This window comes from Carassius auratus, chromosome 46 (genome assembly GCF_003368295.1).
Source record: "Carassius auratus strain Wakin chromosome 46, ASM336829v1, whole genome shotgun sequence".
Classification (NCBI taxonomy): domain Eukaryota; kingdom Metazoa; phylum Chordata; class Actinopteri; order Cypriniformes; family Cyprinidae; genus Carassius; species Carassius auratus.
In genome coordinates, this window is record NC_039288.1 from 17,848,379 (window position 1) to 17,865,263 (window position 16,885).

The window sequence follows — 16,885 nt, forward strand, 5'->3', positions numbered from 1 at the left end:
CTGGTGTTTGGGTGCACTTTGGATTCCCTTTAAGCTATAATGGTGATGGCAAGAGAATGGTGGATAAAAAAAACAACGGTATGTCGCATCTGCAACATGACAGGGTACACCAGCGGGATTACAAAAAAAAAAAAAAAAAAAAAAACCAGCGGGAATATCTGGGATATATGCGTCAGTACTATCTGGGAAAAGACGAAAAAAAGGAGAAACATGCACGCAGCAAACTATCCCTGCAGCATTTAGAAACTATAGCTTACAGGGAATCCAACCCAAACACCAGACCTGTTGGTTATTTTAGGATCTTATATTTCTGGTCTGTTAAATACATTAGACATTTTGCAACGAGCCTTCAGCGCGTGCTGAGTGAGCGAGCGCCTTAGGGGCCGTTCACATATCGTGCCTAAAAATGCATGGAAAACGCTAAGCGCGTCTTTCTCCTCCTTTCCAAAGCGCTCGGGCAGAAGCGCTCATGAGGCGTCTGTCTTTGCTAAGCAACAATGACGTGCTCTCTCCATGAGACGCGGAAATTTCAGCGAAGGATAAATGGATTTGCAGCTCTAAAAATCGCTTGCAGTAGCTCTGCTACTGAATTTATTTCAAAATTGCAATCCATATACAACTATGATCAGCTGTTCCTTCATCTTGGCTGAGCTCTCAACGTTGTTACGGGAAAGGATGAAGCTGATTGGTTGGTTCTTGTCACATGACCCGCGGTGCGCTTGCGGCATTCTGAAAAGTTGAGATGTTTTTACATTTTGCTGTATCTAAAAAGTATCGAACCGAACCGAACCGTGACATCAGTGTATCGTATCGAACCGAACCGTGAATTTTGTGAACCGTTACACCCCTAATCACTATATAGCAAAAACGTCTATATTGGAACATCTTGATCACTATATAGCAAAAACTGTCTATAATGGAACATCTTGATCACTATATAGCAAAAACTGTCTATAATAGAACATCTTGATCACTATATAGCAAAAATCTGCAAGACACCATACAGATCATCACCACCAAAAACTGTCTATAATAGAACATCTTGATCACTATATAGCAAAAACTGTCTATAATAGAACATCTCGATCACTATATAGCAAAAACGTCTATAATAGAACATCTTGATCACTACATAGCAAAAACTGTCTATAATAGAACATCTTGATCACTATATAGCAAAAACTGTCTATGATAGAACATCATGATCACTATATAGCAAAAACTGTCTATAATAGAACATCATGATCACTATATAGCAAAAACTGTCTATAATAGAACATCATGATCACTATATAGCAAAAACTGTCTATGATAGAACATCATGATCACTATATAGCAAAAACTGTCTATAATAGAACATCATGATCACTATATAGCAAAAACGTCTATAATAGAACATCTTGATCACTATATAGCAAAAACTGTCTATGATAGAACATCATGATCACTATATAGCAAAAACTGTCTATAATAGAACATCATGATCACTATATAGCAAAAACTGTCTATAATAGAACATCATGATCACTATATAGCAAAAACTGTCTATAATAGAACATCATGATCACTATATAGCAAAAACTGTCTATAATAGAACATCTTGATCACTATATAGCAAAAACTGTCTATAATAGAACATCTTGATCACTATATAGCAAAACTGTCTATAATAGAACATCATGATCACTATATAGCAAAAACTGTCTATGATAGAACACCTTGATCACTATATAGCAAAAACTGTCTATAATAGAACACCTTGATCACTATATAGTAAAAACTGTCTATAATAGAACATCTTGATCACTATATAGCAAATCTGTCTATAATAGAACATCATGATCACTATATAGCAAAAACTGTCTATAATAGAACATCATGATCGCTATATAGCAAAAACTGTCTATAATAGAACATCATGATCGCTATATAGCAAAAACTGTCTATAATAGAACATCTTGATCGCTATATAGCAAAAACTGTCTATAATAGAACATCATGATCGCTATATAGCAAAAACTGTCTATAATAGAACATCATGATCACTATATAGCAAAAAACTGTCTATAATAGAACATCATGATCGCTATATAGCAAAAACTGTCTATAATAGAACATCATGATCACTATATAGCAAAAACTGTCTATAATAGAACATCATGATCGCTATATAGCAAAAACTGTCTATAATAGAACATCATGATCACTATATAGCAAAAACTGTCTATAATAGAACATCATGATCGCTATATAGCAAAAACTGTCTATAATAGAACATCATGATCACTATATAGCAAAAACTGTCTATAATAGAACATCATGATCACTATATAGCAAAAACTGTCTATAATAGAACATCTTGATCACTATATAGCAAAAACTGTCTATAATAGAACATCATGATCACTATATAGCAAATCTGTCTATAATAGAACATCATGATCGCTATATAGCAAAAACTGTCTATAATAGAACTAGGGCTGCAACTAACGATTATTTTGATAATCGATTAATCTGTTGATTATTTTTACGATTAATCGATTAATCGGTTTATGTACTTATATTTTAGTTTTTTCCATTTTTTCCCCAAGTAAATTATTAATAAAGGGTCTTTATCATTCAGCATAGATTTTTAAGAGATTTTAACCATTTTGCATTGTCATATCCTTATCAAAAATATACCTGGAGTTGTTTTATTATGTTAGTAATCCTTTGTCGAACTCTTCTGCAATCAAAACACTGACCCATACTCTAGCAAAGTTCACAAGGAGATTTCAAAAATTGTTTTCACCATGGCAGTCCTTAGAGCTCCTAAAGCAGTTTAACATCCCAAACAAAGCTTAAGGAATCTTTGAGAACATATTTTCACGAAGTATAAGGATAAAACAGAATAAAATTGCAGTGCATTGTATTTTATTATTTACTGGGAAAAAGCTTTATAGCTTATGTTGTGAAATTGTAAACAATCCTTCGAAAAAAAGTGCCAATGGCATGAAACCTGAATGGAAGTAAAATCCATCAGAAGGTTGGAACACACACAAAAAACCTGCTGTGTGAAAAAGAGCAGTGAATACTTAGAAAAGAAGAGCATTTTAAATATACTCAAACATTTACCTCTCTCATTCAGTCATAATTAGGCTGCAAGTCTGAATTATGAACTGGTAAACGACAAACTGATCACATAACATGTTTGTAAAGCTTTAAATGTTAACTGTTAAAAAGCAATGTTATCAGCTTTTACGACTAAACATTTGCAAACAACCTTGTACTGGAGAATCTGCACAAATAAAATTCTTAGGGGCCGTTCACATATCGCACCTAAAAACGCGTGGAAAACGCTAGTCGCGCCGCTTTCTCCTTCTTTCCAAAGCGCTCGGGCAGAAGCGCCCCTGAGGCGTCTGCCTTTGCTAAGCAACCATGACGTGCTCTCTCCATGACGTGCCCTCTCCATGAAGACCCGGAAACTTCAGCAAAGGATAAATGGATGCGGTGTGGACGCGCCTGGAAAAACGGGCGCATCGCACCGCGAGCGTGTCGCGACCGCGTCGCTTCCATTATGAGAGTGCATACTGCGCGCCTACATAGGAAATAACGAACTTGAGCACGCAAAAGACACGATATGTGAACGGCCCCTTAAACAGTTCAGTAGTGCAGAGTTTACAGGTTACTCTTCATTTTGAGGCTCAAAGTAAAGTACTCCCACTTCCCGCTGAATGCTGCAGAGACGCTGTTCGGGAAGCACGTGACATAAAACGAGGCCAGCTATTGGCTATTCGCTACTTCACCTGCTATACTGGCTGAGTAAAACCTCCGGTGGCTCATTACTGCCACACTTTGGTCACGATACGCGTATTCGTATTGAACCGTTCGGTACGATGCTTTCGGTTCGGTACGCGGTACGCATTATGTATACCGAACGGTTTGTTGGAGTAATTAATTATATTTGAAAAAAAAAAAAAAAGAGAGAGAAAGAAATATAATGATATGCGTTCAACAAGGTAGCCCAATAACCCAAACAACGTAACAGGCAACGCCCCTGACACTCCCGAAGAAGAAAAAAACACCATCTTATATGTTTATGTTAGGCTACTCAGCAGGCGCTCGCTCACTCAGTACGCGCTGAAGGCTCGTTGCAAAATAGCCAATGCGTTTAACAGACTAGAAATGAGAAGATCCTCCAATAACCAACAGGTCTGGTGTTTGGGTGCACTTTGGATTCCCTTTAAGCTATAATGGTGATGGCAAGAGAATGGTGGATAAAAAAAACAACGGTATGTCGCATCTGCAACATGACAGGGTACACCAGCGGGATTACAAAAAAAAAAAAAAAAAAAAAACCAGCGGGAATATCTGGGATATATGCGTCAGTACTATCTGGGAAAAGACGAAAAAAAGGAGAAACATGCACGCAGCAAACTATCCCTGCAGCATTTAGAAACTATAGCTTACAGGGAATCCAACCCAAACACCAGACCTGTTGGTTATTTTAGGATCTTATATTTCTGGTCTGTTAAATACATTAGACATTTTGCAACGAGCCTTCAGCGCGTGCTGAGTGAGCGAGCGCCTTAGGGGCCGTTCACATATCGTGCCTAAAAATGCATGGAAAACGCTAAGCGCGTCTTTCTCCTCCTTTCCAAAGCGCTCGGGCAGAAGCGCTCATGAGGCGTCTGTCTTTGCTAAGCAACAATGACGTGCTCTCTCCATGAGACGCGGAAATTTCAGCGAAGGATAAATGGATTTGCAGCTCTAAAAATCGCTTGCAGTAGCTCTGCTACTGAATTTATTTCAAAATTGCAATCCATATACAACTATGATCAGCTGTTCCTTCATCTTGGCTGAGCTCTCAACGTTGTTACGGGAAAGGATGAAGCTGATTGGTTGGTTCTTGTCACATGACCCGCGGTGCGCTTGCGGCATTCTGAAAAGTTGAGATGTTTTTACATTTTGCTGTATCTAAAAAGTATCGAACCGAACCGAACCGTGACATCAGTGTATCGTATCGAACCGAACCGTGAATTTTGTGAACCGTTACACCCCTAATCACTATATAGCAAAAACGTCTATATTGGAACATCTTGATCACTATATAGCAAAAACTGTCTATAATGGAACATCTTGATCACTATATAGCAAAAACTGTCTATAATAGAACATCTTGATCACTATATAGCAAAAATCTGCAAGACACCATACAGATCATCACCACCAAAAACTGTCTATAATAGAACATCTTGATCACTATATAGCAAAAACTGTCTATAATAGAACATCTCGATCACTATATAGCAAAAACGTCTATAATAGAACATCTTGATCACTACATAGCAAAAACTGTCTATAATAGAACATCTTGATCACTATATAGCAAAAACTGTCTATGATAGAACATCATGATCACTATATAGCAAAAACTGTCTATAATAGAACATCATGATCACTATATAGCAAAAACTGTCTATAATAGAACATCATGATCACTATATAGCAAAAACTGTCTATGATAGAACATCATGATCACTATATAGCAAAAACTGTCTATAATAGAACATCATGATCACTATATAGCAAAAACGTCTATAATAGAACATCTTGATCACTATATAGCAAAAACTGTCTATGATAGAACATCATGATCACTATATAGCAAAAACTGTCTATAATAGAACATCATGATCACTATATAGCAAAAACTGTCTATAATAGAACATCATGATCACTATATAGCAAAAACTGTCTATAATAGAACATCATGATCACTATATAGCAAAAACTGTCTATAATAGAACATCTTGATCACTATATAGCAAAAACTGTCTATAATAGAACATCTTGATCACTATATAGCAAAACTGTCTATAATAGAACATCATGATCACTATATAGCAAAAACTGTCTATGATAGAACACCTTGATCACTATATAGCAAAAACTGTCTATAATAGAACACCTTGATCACTATATAGTAAAAACTGTCTATAATAGAACATCTTGATCACTATATAGCAAATCTGTCTATAATAGAACATCATGATCACTATATAGCAAAAACTGTCTATAATGGAACACCTTGATCACTATATAGCAAAAACTGTCTATAATAGAACATCTTGATCACTATATAGCAAAAACTGTCTATAATGGAACATCTTGATCACTATATAGCAAAAACTGTCTATAATAGAACATCATGATCACTATATAGCAAAAATCTGCAAGGCACCATACAGATCATCACCACCTAGAGCTCTACAACATTGTTCTAATGCCTTTTCTGAAAAAAGAACATCATATTTATGACAACATCTCATGACTGTATCTGACCTGTTTAATCTTACTGGCATGGTTTTAAAACCTGTGAGTGAACACACATGAAAAAAACCAAACATTTTGTCCCGAGTCCCATGAACTACAGGTGCATCTCGCAAACACACACAAAGGGTCTGTTGTTTAACACACTCTGTTTAGTTTCCCCAAGGGCATGCTGTCCCCATCTGCTGCCAATGGCTGGTTTTAAAGATGGTCGCAACCCAAACACACACAATCGTGCATCATCTCTGTCCTGTCAGCAAAAGAGCTGAACAACATTGAGACACAGAGAGAGAAGTGAGCTTTTAACGTGTCAAATTGCCTAGGCAGGACCATGAGAGCAATAGATCGGCCATGATGATGTGTGAGTTGAATTCCTATGTCTGTCTCCTCTACGGAAATGGTTTTATAATGACACGGAAATAAACGCTGGCTATTTTTCACCACTAAATCAAACTACCTAAATGCCAGCAATTAAACATGAACATCTGAGTATTAAACCACACCTTTAGCAGAGGAAAGTTAGGTCTGTAAAATGTTACCAATTACCACAGAGAATACTTTGCACTGACTAAGCAAAAGATGCATTTCCAGTAATGGGAAAAATATTACACTGAGACATTTCCACTGAGACTTCACTGATCCGAATATAAGGGTGATTCATTCACCAATCAGACATAGACCAATTTGGAGAAGATGTCACTTGCAGCTGCACGAGCATAGTGGTGACAGAAAAACACTGGGAACGAGTGGAGGGAAACGGGTAAAATCCATGGAATAAGAGGAACAAAAAATATATTGTTGTGCCTTGGGATGTCAGAATCGGAATGCAGTTAATTTTTATTTAATACTGAATTCAAAGACACCATTTGAATGCAGACATTTAAATGGACAGACTATGGATGAAACCTGCTATTATTACCCTATTTTAAATAATAAATATGATTTAATCAATATGTCTATGTGTTGGGTACATATTGTATTAACCCTACGGTTGAAATGCATGAATAAAAAACTATAACATTTCACATAACATTTACCTATTTAATGTCACAATTCTGACTTTTTTTTTTAAAATATATTTATTTATATCTGGCTTTTTAAGTTTATATCTCCTAGTATCCTACTATCTCCTATATCTCCTTTATTCAAGTCAACAATTGCGAGTTTGTCAATTGGGATTACAAACTAAAAAGAAAGAATGACAAGTTGATTTTTCTTACCAGAATTGTGAAATATAGTCTCGAAATTGCAAGACAAAAGTCGGAATTTTGATACATAAACTTAAAATTATTATTTTTTTATTCCATGGCTCGAATATACTGCTACGATAAAACTGTCATTTTCTACAAAAAAAAAAACTTAATCTCTGTATGCAAACACTGAAACTGGTCTATAATTTTACACATAACAAAAATGCATATATTTTTTATATTACAAATTATTCCTATATTTTACATTTAAAATGTGTTATTCGTTATTTGTTTTGGACCAATCCAGTTTGTGAATGAATCATTTTGAGAACCGATTCACTGAAAAGATCTGACTCAAAAGAATGATTCATTCATTAAACAGACATCTCTAACATAAACTATGAACTGTTTCTCACAAAAGAGCTATCGTTTGACTTCAGAAGTCTTGGAATACAGTGCACAAGAACTACTTTTATGGATTTCTTCCATGCAAGAAAGACATGACCGTGTATATGGTTTGTGCATTCATTCTGTTGTTCCTGATGCATCTAGTGAGTTAACGGGGTCAGAGACTCTCAAGCTTTTACACTTTTACACACCACACTGCTGCAAGTCAATTATGGGTGTGTCCTGCTCAGATCAAGCATGCTTCCTGGAACACATGCTGCTGCTCCAGCTAAACAAAGACATCTACACACGTGTGGAGGAAAAACATCAGGCCCACACTTGTTCAAAACTTGCCTTAGGGTCCAACTTTAGCCCTCATCCAAAGCAATTACCTTGTTCTAAGACAAAACACACTAAATTTTAATGAGAGCAAGCGAAGGAAAGGCATCATAAAAGCAGTATGTGCTATGTTTTGAAGTCATGTGACAGCAGATCCAAATTTATGTAAAGTGTTCAGTTGCATAATGACGGTACACCCTTCACACTTCTGAGGTTTAAACCTAAAAACCAACAGGTTACAAGCACAGATTTTTAACCACTAAGCCACAACAGGCTCAGCAGGGAGTGTCTCGAAATAACTTCGTTACTACATTACGTAGAGAAAAACACTTGCATTTTTTATTTTTATTTCTGTACTGGATGTGTGATTAATGTCAAGCTCACTGTCTAATGCAGGGTGTTTTTAATATTGAAGGTGCAACACACTCTCAAATATCATCACCCTCATGCAATGGATCCTCATGAAATTTTAAATGCAGCTATATATTTATTTATAAACACCAAATGTATACTGTGACAATTATTGTTATAAATATGTGCTACATTCTGAAAAAAATAGTTTCCATTATATTACTTAATTGCATTTTTCTACTCACTTTTTTTTTTACTTATTCTAGCCATTTTCAATTTGATTTAATGAAATTTAGTTAGTTTTTTAATTTTTTACTCTGTTTTTCTCTCACACACTCACACAATCACAAACAAACACACTCTCTCTCTCTCTCTCTCTCTCTCTCACACACACACACACACACACACACACACACACACACACACACACACACACACACACACACACAATCTCACACTCACTGCTAGGCCAACAGTCTAATGGGTTTCCGTGGGTGGAAAATTAAAGCTGGTCTTTTGTCTCTTAAAAGCATCTTGTGTTGTCGAACACACCCTAAACACACTCAAAGCCCTGAAGCCCTGAAAAACACAGACACATCCGGCTCAACTCACCAGCCTCGTTACAGAGTGGACCTGTGGTGCATAACTGATACATGTCTTTCCTCCGGTCCACGATCCACAGCAACAGCCTCACACTCCCGCAGCTCTAGAAAAGAGTTGAAGAACGCGGACAAACCACGCCCAGGAACTGGCGTCAGTCGAGCTTCGAATTCTACTACGGCGAAGGGTGGGCTCATTAACATTAATGACGTAACTTTACACTGGAGCAGTAGACGCACCTGATTGGCTGAAAGAGACTTTATGGGCCCTAGTCGGATGCCTGTTTAACACACTCTATATAACGGAGCTTCATTTGCATGGAAATAGAGTATAGTGTCGCCAAAAAACTGCTTTTTGTTAGTGTGTGATATTTTCTTTATTTTTATTTTTTTTAGAAAATATTTATTTTGTAAAATGCTATTTTATAATATATAATACAAATATTTTACTTTATTTTATATATTATATAATTGTATTATATTTTATAAACTATAATCGATTTTTATAATTTTATTGTATGGTCCTCTTCTTTAATGAACTGCATAAAATGTTATTAACCTCTCTTTAAAGTATTTTCTCTTTCTATAGTGACTTTTCTAGCATTAAACAAAATAAATATCCAGCACGCACATTGGCATTCTCTTTTGAAGTCTGTGAACATGAATATTAAATTAGGTTACGTGGGTCACTTAATATTCATGAGCCCGATCTTCGCCATAGTAGGATTTGTACTGCGGCGAGTTAAGCGGAGCTGCGCTGATACAGCACGAGCGGGCGTGACCGTGACGCAGCTGGAGAAAACGGTGCAGACTATCCTTCTGCGATGAAGGTCGAAGATTGTAACTGAAGGAACTGTCGTAAGACAGACGCGTGGAAGTCAAGAAGAGCCACAACTGTTGAATAACGGAAAGTTACAATGACATAATACATTTCCTGTATAATTATTATTAAAAATAATCAAATAACTGGATACCAAAGTTCAAGCTAAATTTAAAAAAAATATATATATATAATAAATAGAGACTAAACCCTGTGATTTGCCTCTTACAACAAAATATTTTCCTTCTTTTTTTTAAATTAATTTTAATAATAATAATATTTTTATAATAATCCTTTTTTGGATCTCTTAAGTAACTTATCTCCAACTCGTAATCACCCAAAACATAATAAAATTAACGCGGGAAAACCATACTGTACTTTTGCGCCTTTCATCTCAAACTGATGACGACGACACCAGATGGGCGGGACTTCGATGTCGTCATCGGCTAGTGACGAGTGATTCAACCTGGATATGACAAACTTGACATTTCAGCGTCAGTAGATATATTGCGTGTGTTTATAAAGAACAGTTGCCTCGGCATCATTTCAATGATGACCTCTCGATTGTGTTTCGTTTTATTCAGAACGAGAATACCCAGATCACGTGTCGCGGGAAGTCTTTCGGTTCCCAGAACATCATGTACAACTAGAAGCGAGCATGAGGAGGCAGATAAAAGAGCTGCACACACCTCTTTATATATCACTGATTCGTTACTGGGGTGTGCTGTGTCACACAACCGAGGCGGATTGAGTTTCTGCAGAACTTTCTCCACTTCTGTAAGCAGTTCTGAAGCCATCGGACAGCTGCAGTCAACACACTATCACCTGGTTTACACCTGCAGAGTAAGATTATACCCTTCTGTCAGTGTTAATTTCGTATTTAGGGACCGTTTGACTACTTAGGTAATGTCAGTATATTTAATTGTATATTTTGTCTCCAGGTGTGCTCCACTCGCTCTATGAAGACAATATCCAAGGTGGCATATCACAAGGGTGTTGTCATTGTAACATGTCCCGGATGTAAAAACCACCACGTGATCGCTGATAATCTGAAGTGGTTCTCTGATCTGGAAGGGAAAAGGTGTGTATGTTCTCGTGCAAGAACAGTTCATCCATGCATATTATTTCAATAATAAATAAAAAAATGCAGGGGATTCAACATTTTTAGATGTGAGGGTAAATTAAAAAGCATTATATTATAATACATATATTATTATGTAGAAAGCCCCAGTTTATATTGTGAAAAACATATTTTGGAAGATATTTTAGTTTTTCAACTCACAATAGTACCATACCCTGCTAGATGTATGATTTATTTAATTCTAATTTGACATTTTATTATTTTAAAGCATTTTAATTATTTTAATTTGTATGTTAAATTACTATTTATTTTTATCCATTTTATTTAATCTTATTTTTTATTATTATATTGTTTTTCTCTTAAATTTTCCACAGACCCCTACTGGATTGCAGTTTAAAAGCCCCTGTATTAAAATGATTCAAATAAAATTTTCTTAAAAAAAAAACAATAATAATAATTTATTTTGTTAGTTTTATCACATTTTTATGCTTATTTCATCAAATTGTAAAATGTATATTAATTTTAATAATGATATTTTTAAATATAATTTATACTTTTCATCTATTTACATTTTATTTAAATTATTTATCTATTTTTATTTTTCCTAAACTTTTCCATGGACCCCCTAGCACTCCATTGCAGCCCCCTGCAAGCCCCCAGTTTAAAAAATCCAACTTTTAAAGCATTATTAGATTAGATTAAATTCAACTTTATTGTCATTGCACATGTAAGGTACAAGGCAACGAAATGCAGTTAGCATCTAACCAGAAGTGCAATAAGCAGTAAGTACAGAATATACAAGGTCTACAATGTATACAGATAAAGCAGTATTATGGACATAATTTACAGATTTTAAATACTATCAGCATGATATACAGGTAGATGTACTATGAACATACTGTACAGATGAATTATGTAAAAGTGAAACGTACACTATAGGCAGAAACTATGAACATATGAACATCATTTACACTAGTGCAATGGAAAGCAAAGTACATAGAAAATATTTCAGTGTGCAAATGGATTACTCCGTGTTTCTGGATGAACTGACAGTACTGCGAGTACTAACAAGTTTACTGTTTTTAGCTTGTTGTAAATAAATAAATAAATCAGATGTAGTGATGAGGAGAGGAAGGAGTCTGTGTGTGTGGTATTGACATTTACTCTGAATTTGACTGCAGTATGTTCTGTCTTGCCATAGGAACATAGAGGAGATCCTGGCTGCTAAAGGAGAATCAGTGCAAAGAGTTCAAGGAAACGAGGCCCTGGAAATTGTTGCAGAGGAATCGATAAAGGAGGCATCAAGAAATAATCCAGATAAACAGAAACCAGCACATCTGGGCGATGGTTCAGACAAAACATGATTGACATTTGTCAAGTGCATCACTGGACATTTACTATTGTTATATTTTTAATAAAGCATTAAAAACAACCATCTGATTACTTTGGAGAGTTGTTTTTAAGTGTTTGGCTCCTCCTTGGGGTCACTGCAATATTTTTCACTTTAATGACCTTTGATATTTTTAACTGCATCACTCTTTATCAGCGACCTTCGACTGGTAAACACGAATATTTTTTTGAAACACCTTTAAGCTTTTTTACACGAGTTACATACATATATATTCATGTCTTTGTTTTAGTTTTATATTTTATTATTTAAAAATATAATTGATTATTTATTTACCTTTAATTGAAAGAAAAATAATTTGTTTATTGCTTAAAAAACTGTAAATTAATTTAAAAACAATTAAAAATGAATACTGAAGAGGGACATTCGTCTTTCTCTTTCTGGAAAATAAAGATTTATTTTCATAAAATAATAAAAAACGTAAAATTAAATGCTCTCTTTGAAACAAATAACAGACGTTTAGTAAATACATTTTTACCAAATTAGAAAAGTCAAACCAAAACACAGCAATAAACGCAATTACAAAATATGTGAGAACCTCTTTATTCGAAGCATGATTTGACAAGTTTCGTGGAATTTGCGTAGCGCGCTGTGACGCAGTCACGTTCACAAGCGTCACCATATAAATAGAAAAAAAACGGTAGAATGGCAATCAGCAGAAACTGCGATCCGATGATGGGCGGGGCTTAGTGGTCAGGCTAAAATAAGAAAAAACCCTTCTTCAGTTCTGTACAATCTATTCTTAGTTCGGCACATATTAAAGTTTCTCAATATCATTACTCAATTGTAAATTATTGTCTAGACCCCTAAAGAAGCGTTGCACAGACAGAGTGGTCACATGACATCTGTTACTTTTCTCAGCGCTGCACTGAACGGACCACTCACAATCGTCTGCAGTTCCTAGACACGGCTGCTTTAAAACATCATTCTACTGAAGCGGTTTCAACTTATTGTCAGGAATGAATCTCGGGCGTTTGTAGATTTAAAAGATGATACTTTCTGATATACAAATGTCTCCAGTAAGACAAAAAAAACTCATTATATTTGAATGAGTCTCGATGAGAACCCGACATTCCGAGTCACCGAGCGCCCCCAGAGGAACAGAAATGTACCATAAACATTTACTAACTGCGTGCACAGTAACATTGGAGTACTGAATCGGCCGTGGCTGGTAGTGAAACCAGGCGGAAATCGATCACACACCTCCCAGACAGCCTCCAACTGATGCCCGATCATTTACAGAACGAGTTTATGCATTCAGCCTCACTCCATACTTGAAGAAAACGCTGTTTTTGTTACTGTACCAGCATGAATTCAGCCGGACTGTCCTGTGAAACCGAGCGGCCGCGTCACCGTCCTTTCCTGATCGGGGTAAGCGGAGGGACAGCCAGTGGAAAGGTACGAAACACAACATGCATGATGGAAACCGATCCATACTGCTGTTTTAATGCATGCAAACCTACATCTTTGAGCCTTAAATATATAGTGCATGTTTGCATTTAAGTGAAATGTATGTGAGTTAAATTAGAATCTATAAAATGCACAAGAAAACATTATGCAAAATGTAATAATAAGAACATGTAAATAATTCACACACATACACTAAAGCAACAGGCCCTTAAAATCTAGTGTCCACTTGTAACAGGAGCTTGTAATGATGCAAATACAAACAACATTGTCAGTCCAGGTCATTAACTGCTGTTTTCTCCTGTCAGTCCACAGTGTGTGCAAAAATCATGGAGCTGTTGGGACAGAACAAGGTGGATCATCACCAGAGGAAGGTCACTATCGTCAGCCAGGACAGTTTCTACCGGGTTCTCACTCCAGAACAGAAATCCAAAGCTTTGAAAGGCCAGTACAACTTCGACCATCCAGGTAAAAAAAAAAAAAATGAATAAAAGTGCTGTCATCATTTACTCAAGCTCATGCAGTTGGATCTTTATGCCCATAAAACACAAAAACACTGTGAGAAAGTCATCAAAATGACATGATGGCATTTTTTAATGCACTACTCTTATATTTTCTCTCTCTCAGATGCGTTTGATACAGAGTTAATGTGTCAGACGCTGAAGGATATCGTAGAAGGAAAGGTGGTGGAGGTTCCTACATATGACTTCGTCACCCATTCCAGGCAATAAGACAAGCTTTTCCTTTATAATGACACGTAAACTCTCTCTTGACGTGTGGTTGTCTGATAACAGACTGTCAATTGTGTGTTTGTGTGTGTGTGTGTGTAGGCTGCCGGAGAAGATATGTGTGTATCCCGCTGATGTGGTGCTGTTCGAGGGGATTCTGGTGTTCTACACACAGGAAGTCAGAGACATGTTCCACATGAAACTGTTTGTGGACACAGACTCAGATGTTCGCCTGTCTCGCAGAGGTAATGCACAAATGATAGTTGAAGCAAACGGATCGCACAAACACGTGTCTTTTTATGCTATATAATATAAAATACACATTTCATATTTTCATCTAGTGTTTATAGCATTTTTTTTTTTTTTTTAATTTTTTAAATGACAGTGAAATTGTTGTTAGGTACAGGTTTTGATTTTTACAGTTTGGTTTTTATTTCACATACACACATTGTATATGCAAATATTAGAGTAAGTAGCCTAACAGGGTGTTGATGATGTGTTTAGTTCTGCGTGACATGAGAAGAGGTCGAGATCTGGAGCAGATCCTCATGCAGTACACCACGTTTGTTAAACCAGCCTTTGAAGAGTTCTGTCTTCCGGTGAGAAAACACACAGCTGAAGCTGAAATCACATTTGAGAGTTGTGTTATAGTAATGCCATGCATTCATGACATCTGAAATCTCTCCCCAATCTCTCAGACCAAGAAATATGCCGATGTCATAATACCGCGCGGAGTTGATAACATGGGTAAATATGAGTCAAAAGGCAATACATATTCAAGAATAAGCCTTGCATTTCTAAACTGTTTCTTTTATATCTTCTTTAGTGGCCATCAACCTCATTGTGCAGCATATTCAGGACATCCTCAACGGTGATATCTGCAAATGGCAGAGGGGTTCTGTCAATGGACACGCCCACGGGCGGAGTCTAAAGAGGGGCGTGGCCGAACACAGTGAGCACTCTAGCGGAGGTGGGATTGTCCCAGTGAAACGCCCCCTACTGGAGCCCAGCACACGGCCACATTAACACACACACACACACACACACACTTAAGAGAGTCATACGATCAAAAAACTGAAAGCTTGAATTTTTCTGCATGCTTCCAACACACACTCTCTGTCAGGCTCATTTTCATAGAATTTAAAGGAATATTTTTCATTTTCTGGTGAACTGTTCCTTTAAGAATGCCTTCTGTTTTTATCTCATCTAGCGTGACCTTTAACCTGTAGTCACATCTTCCTCAAAGAGGAACTGTGCTGTATATATAAAATAGTCCTACATTACATTGTCAGATGCTAATCTGATAAATTTCTACTCATATATTTATGATGGTAGCTATAACAGTTGGTAGCTATAACAGAGTAAACTCGACACAAACAGTCCAGTCTGTATTTCACTGCCTGATCCGTCTCATAAAACTGTAGCTTACACCTATAGAATAAAGAAGTCACCTCTTTTTGCTACTATTGTCAAGTATAAAGGCATTTTAAACAGCTGAAACAAAGTTTCAGTGCTTCTTCTGGGTGTTCCTGCCTCGTCTAGATCAGAAACTCTCGTTTGGTCAGGATTAAGACATGAAATAGATGAAGTAAAATACTTCTAGTGAATTCTAGTGATAGTGTAGTATTTAAAATAATAATGTCACTATCACTGATGTGATTCTTTATTTTTAATGTTCTGTATAATTTGTTGTGCACCTCACTCTGTAATATGTCTCTAAATGTAAATATCATTATAAAATAGTTCATTTATAAACAGGTTTTGCATTTTTCTTGTACAAACCTTTTTTAAATATTAAAGAGAACCTGCTTGCGTGACTTGAAGTCTATTTATTTTAACATGGTATTAGTTACTGTATGTGGTAATGCTGTACCATAGTACCGATTCTGAATATCTGAGTATGTAATTTATTTCTGTGATCACAGCTGTATTTTTAGCATCATTGCTCCAGTCTTCAGTGTCACATGATCTTCAGAAATCATTTTAATATACTGATTTACTGCTCAAGAAACATTTCTGATTATTATCAGTGTTGAAAACAGTTGTGCTGCTTCATATTTTTTGGAAACCTTGCTACATTTTTACAGGATTCTTTGATAAACAGAAAGTTCAAAAGAACAGCGTTGATTTGAAATAGAAAGCTTTTGCAACATAAACACATTTTTTGCCATTTTTGATTAACTTAATGCATCCTTGCTGAATAAAAGTAATAATTTATTTGGTAATAGCAGTAGGTGTAAACATGCTGAATGTAGTGTTGGAA

General features: G+C 36.1%; 3 protein-coding genes across 3 annotated transcripts in view; 2 read left to right on the forward strand and 1 right to left on the reverse strand.

Annotated features, from left to right (window-relative positions):
• Nucleotides 1-9,332, reverse strand: part of LOC113064431 (volume-regulated anion channel subunit LRRC8A-like) — a 29,231-nt gene extending 19,899 nt beyond the window's left edge. The window contains exon 1 of the mRNA XM_026235278.1: nucleotides 9,192-9,332. The gene's annotated coding sequence lies outside the window, so the exon portion shown is untranslated. The remainder of the gene's footprint in view (nucleotides 1-9,191) is intronic.
• Nucleotides 9,333-10,428: 1,096 nt separating this feature from the next.
• On the forward strand, nucleotides 10,429-12,514 carry LOC113064435 (DNL-type zinc finger protein). Its single transcript, XM_026235282.1, has 3 exons — nucleotides 10,429-10,841; nucleotides 10,940-11,079; nucleotides 12,281-12,514. The coding sequence occupies exons 1-3, from the start codon at nucleotides 10,548-10,550 to the stop codon at nucleotides 12,441-12,443; spliced, it is 597 nt and encodes a 198-aa protein (XP_026091067.1). The 5' UTR covers nucleotides 10,429-10,547; the 3' UTR covers nucleotides 12,444-12,514.
• A 1,089-nt stretch (nucleotides 12,515-13,603) lies between these two features.
• uck1 (uridine-cytidine kinase 1) lies at nucleotides 13,604-16,439 on the forward strand. The gene is made up of 7 exons (XM_026235283.1): nucleotides 13,604-13,885; nucleotides 14,203-14,362; nucleotides 14,522-14,618; nucleotides 14,725-14,867; nucleotides 15,127-15,221; nucleotides 15,321-15,369; nucleotides 15,449-16,439. Exons 1-7 carry the CDS (start codon nucleotides 13,796-13,798, stop codon nucleotides 15,646-15,648), a joined length of 834 nt encoding a protein of 277 aa, XP_026091068.1. The 5' UTR covers nucleotides 13,604-13,795; the 3' UTR covers nucleotides 15,649-16,439.
• Nucleotides 16,440-16,885: the final 446 nt, after the last annotated feature.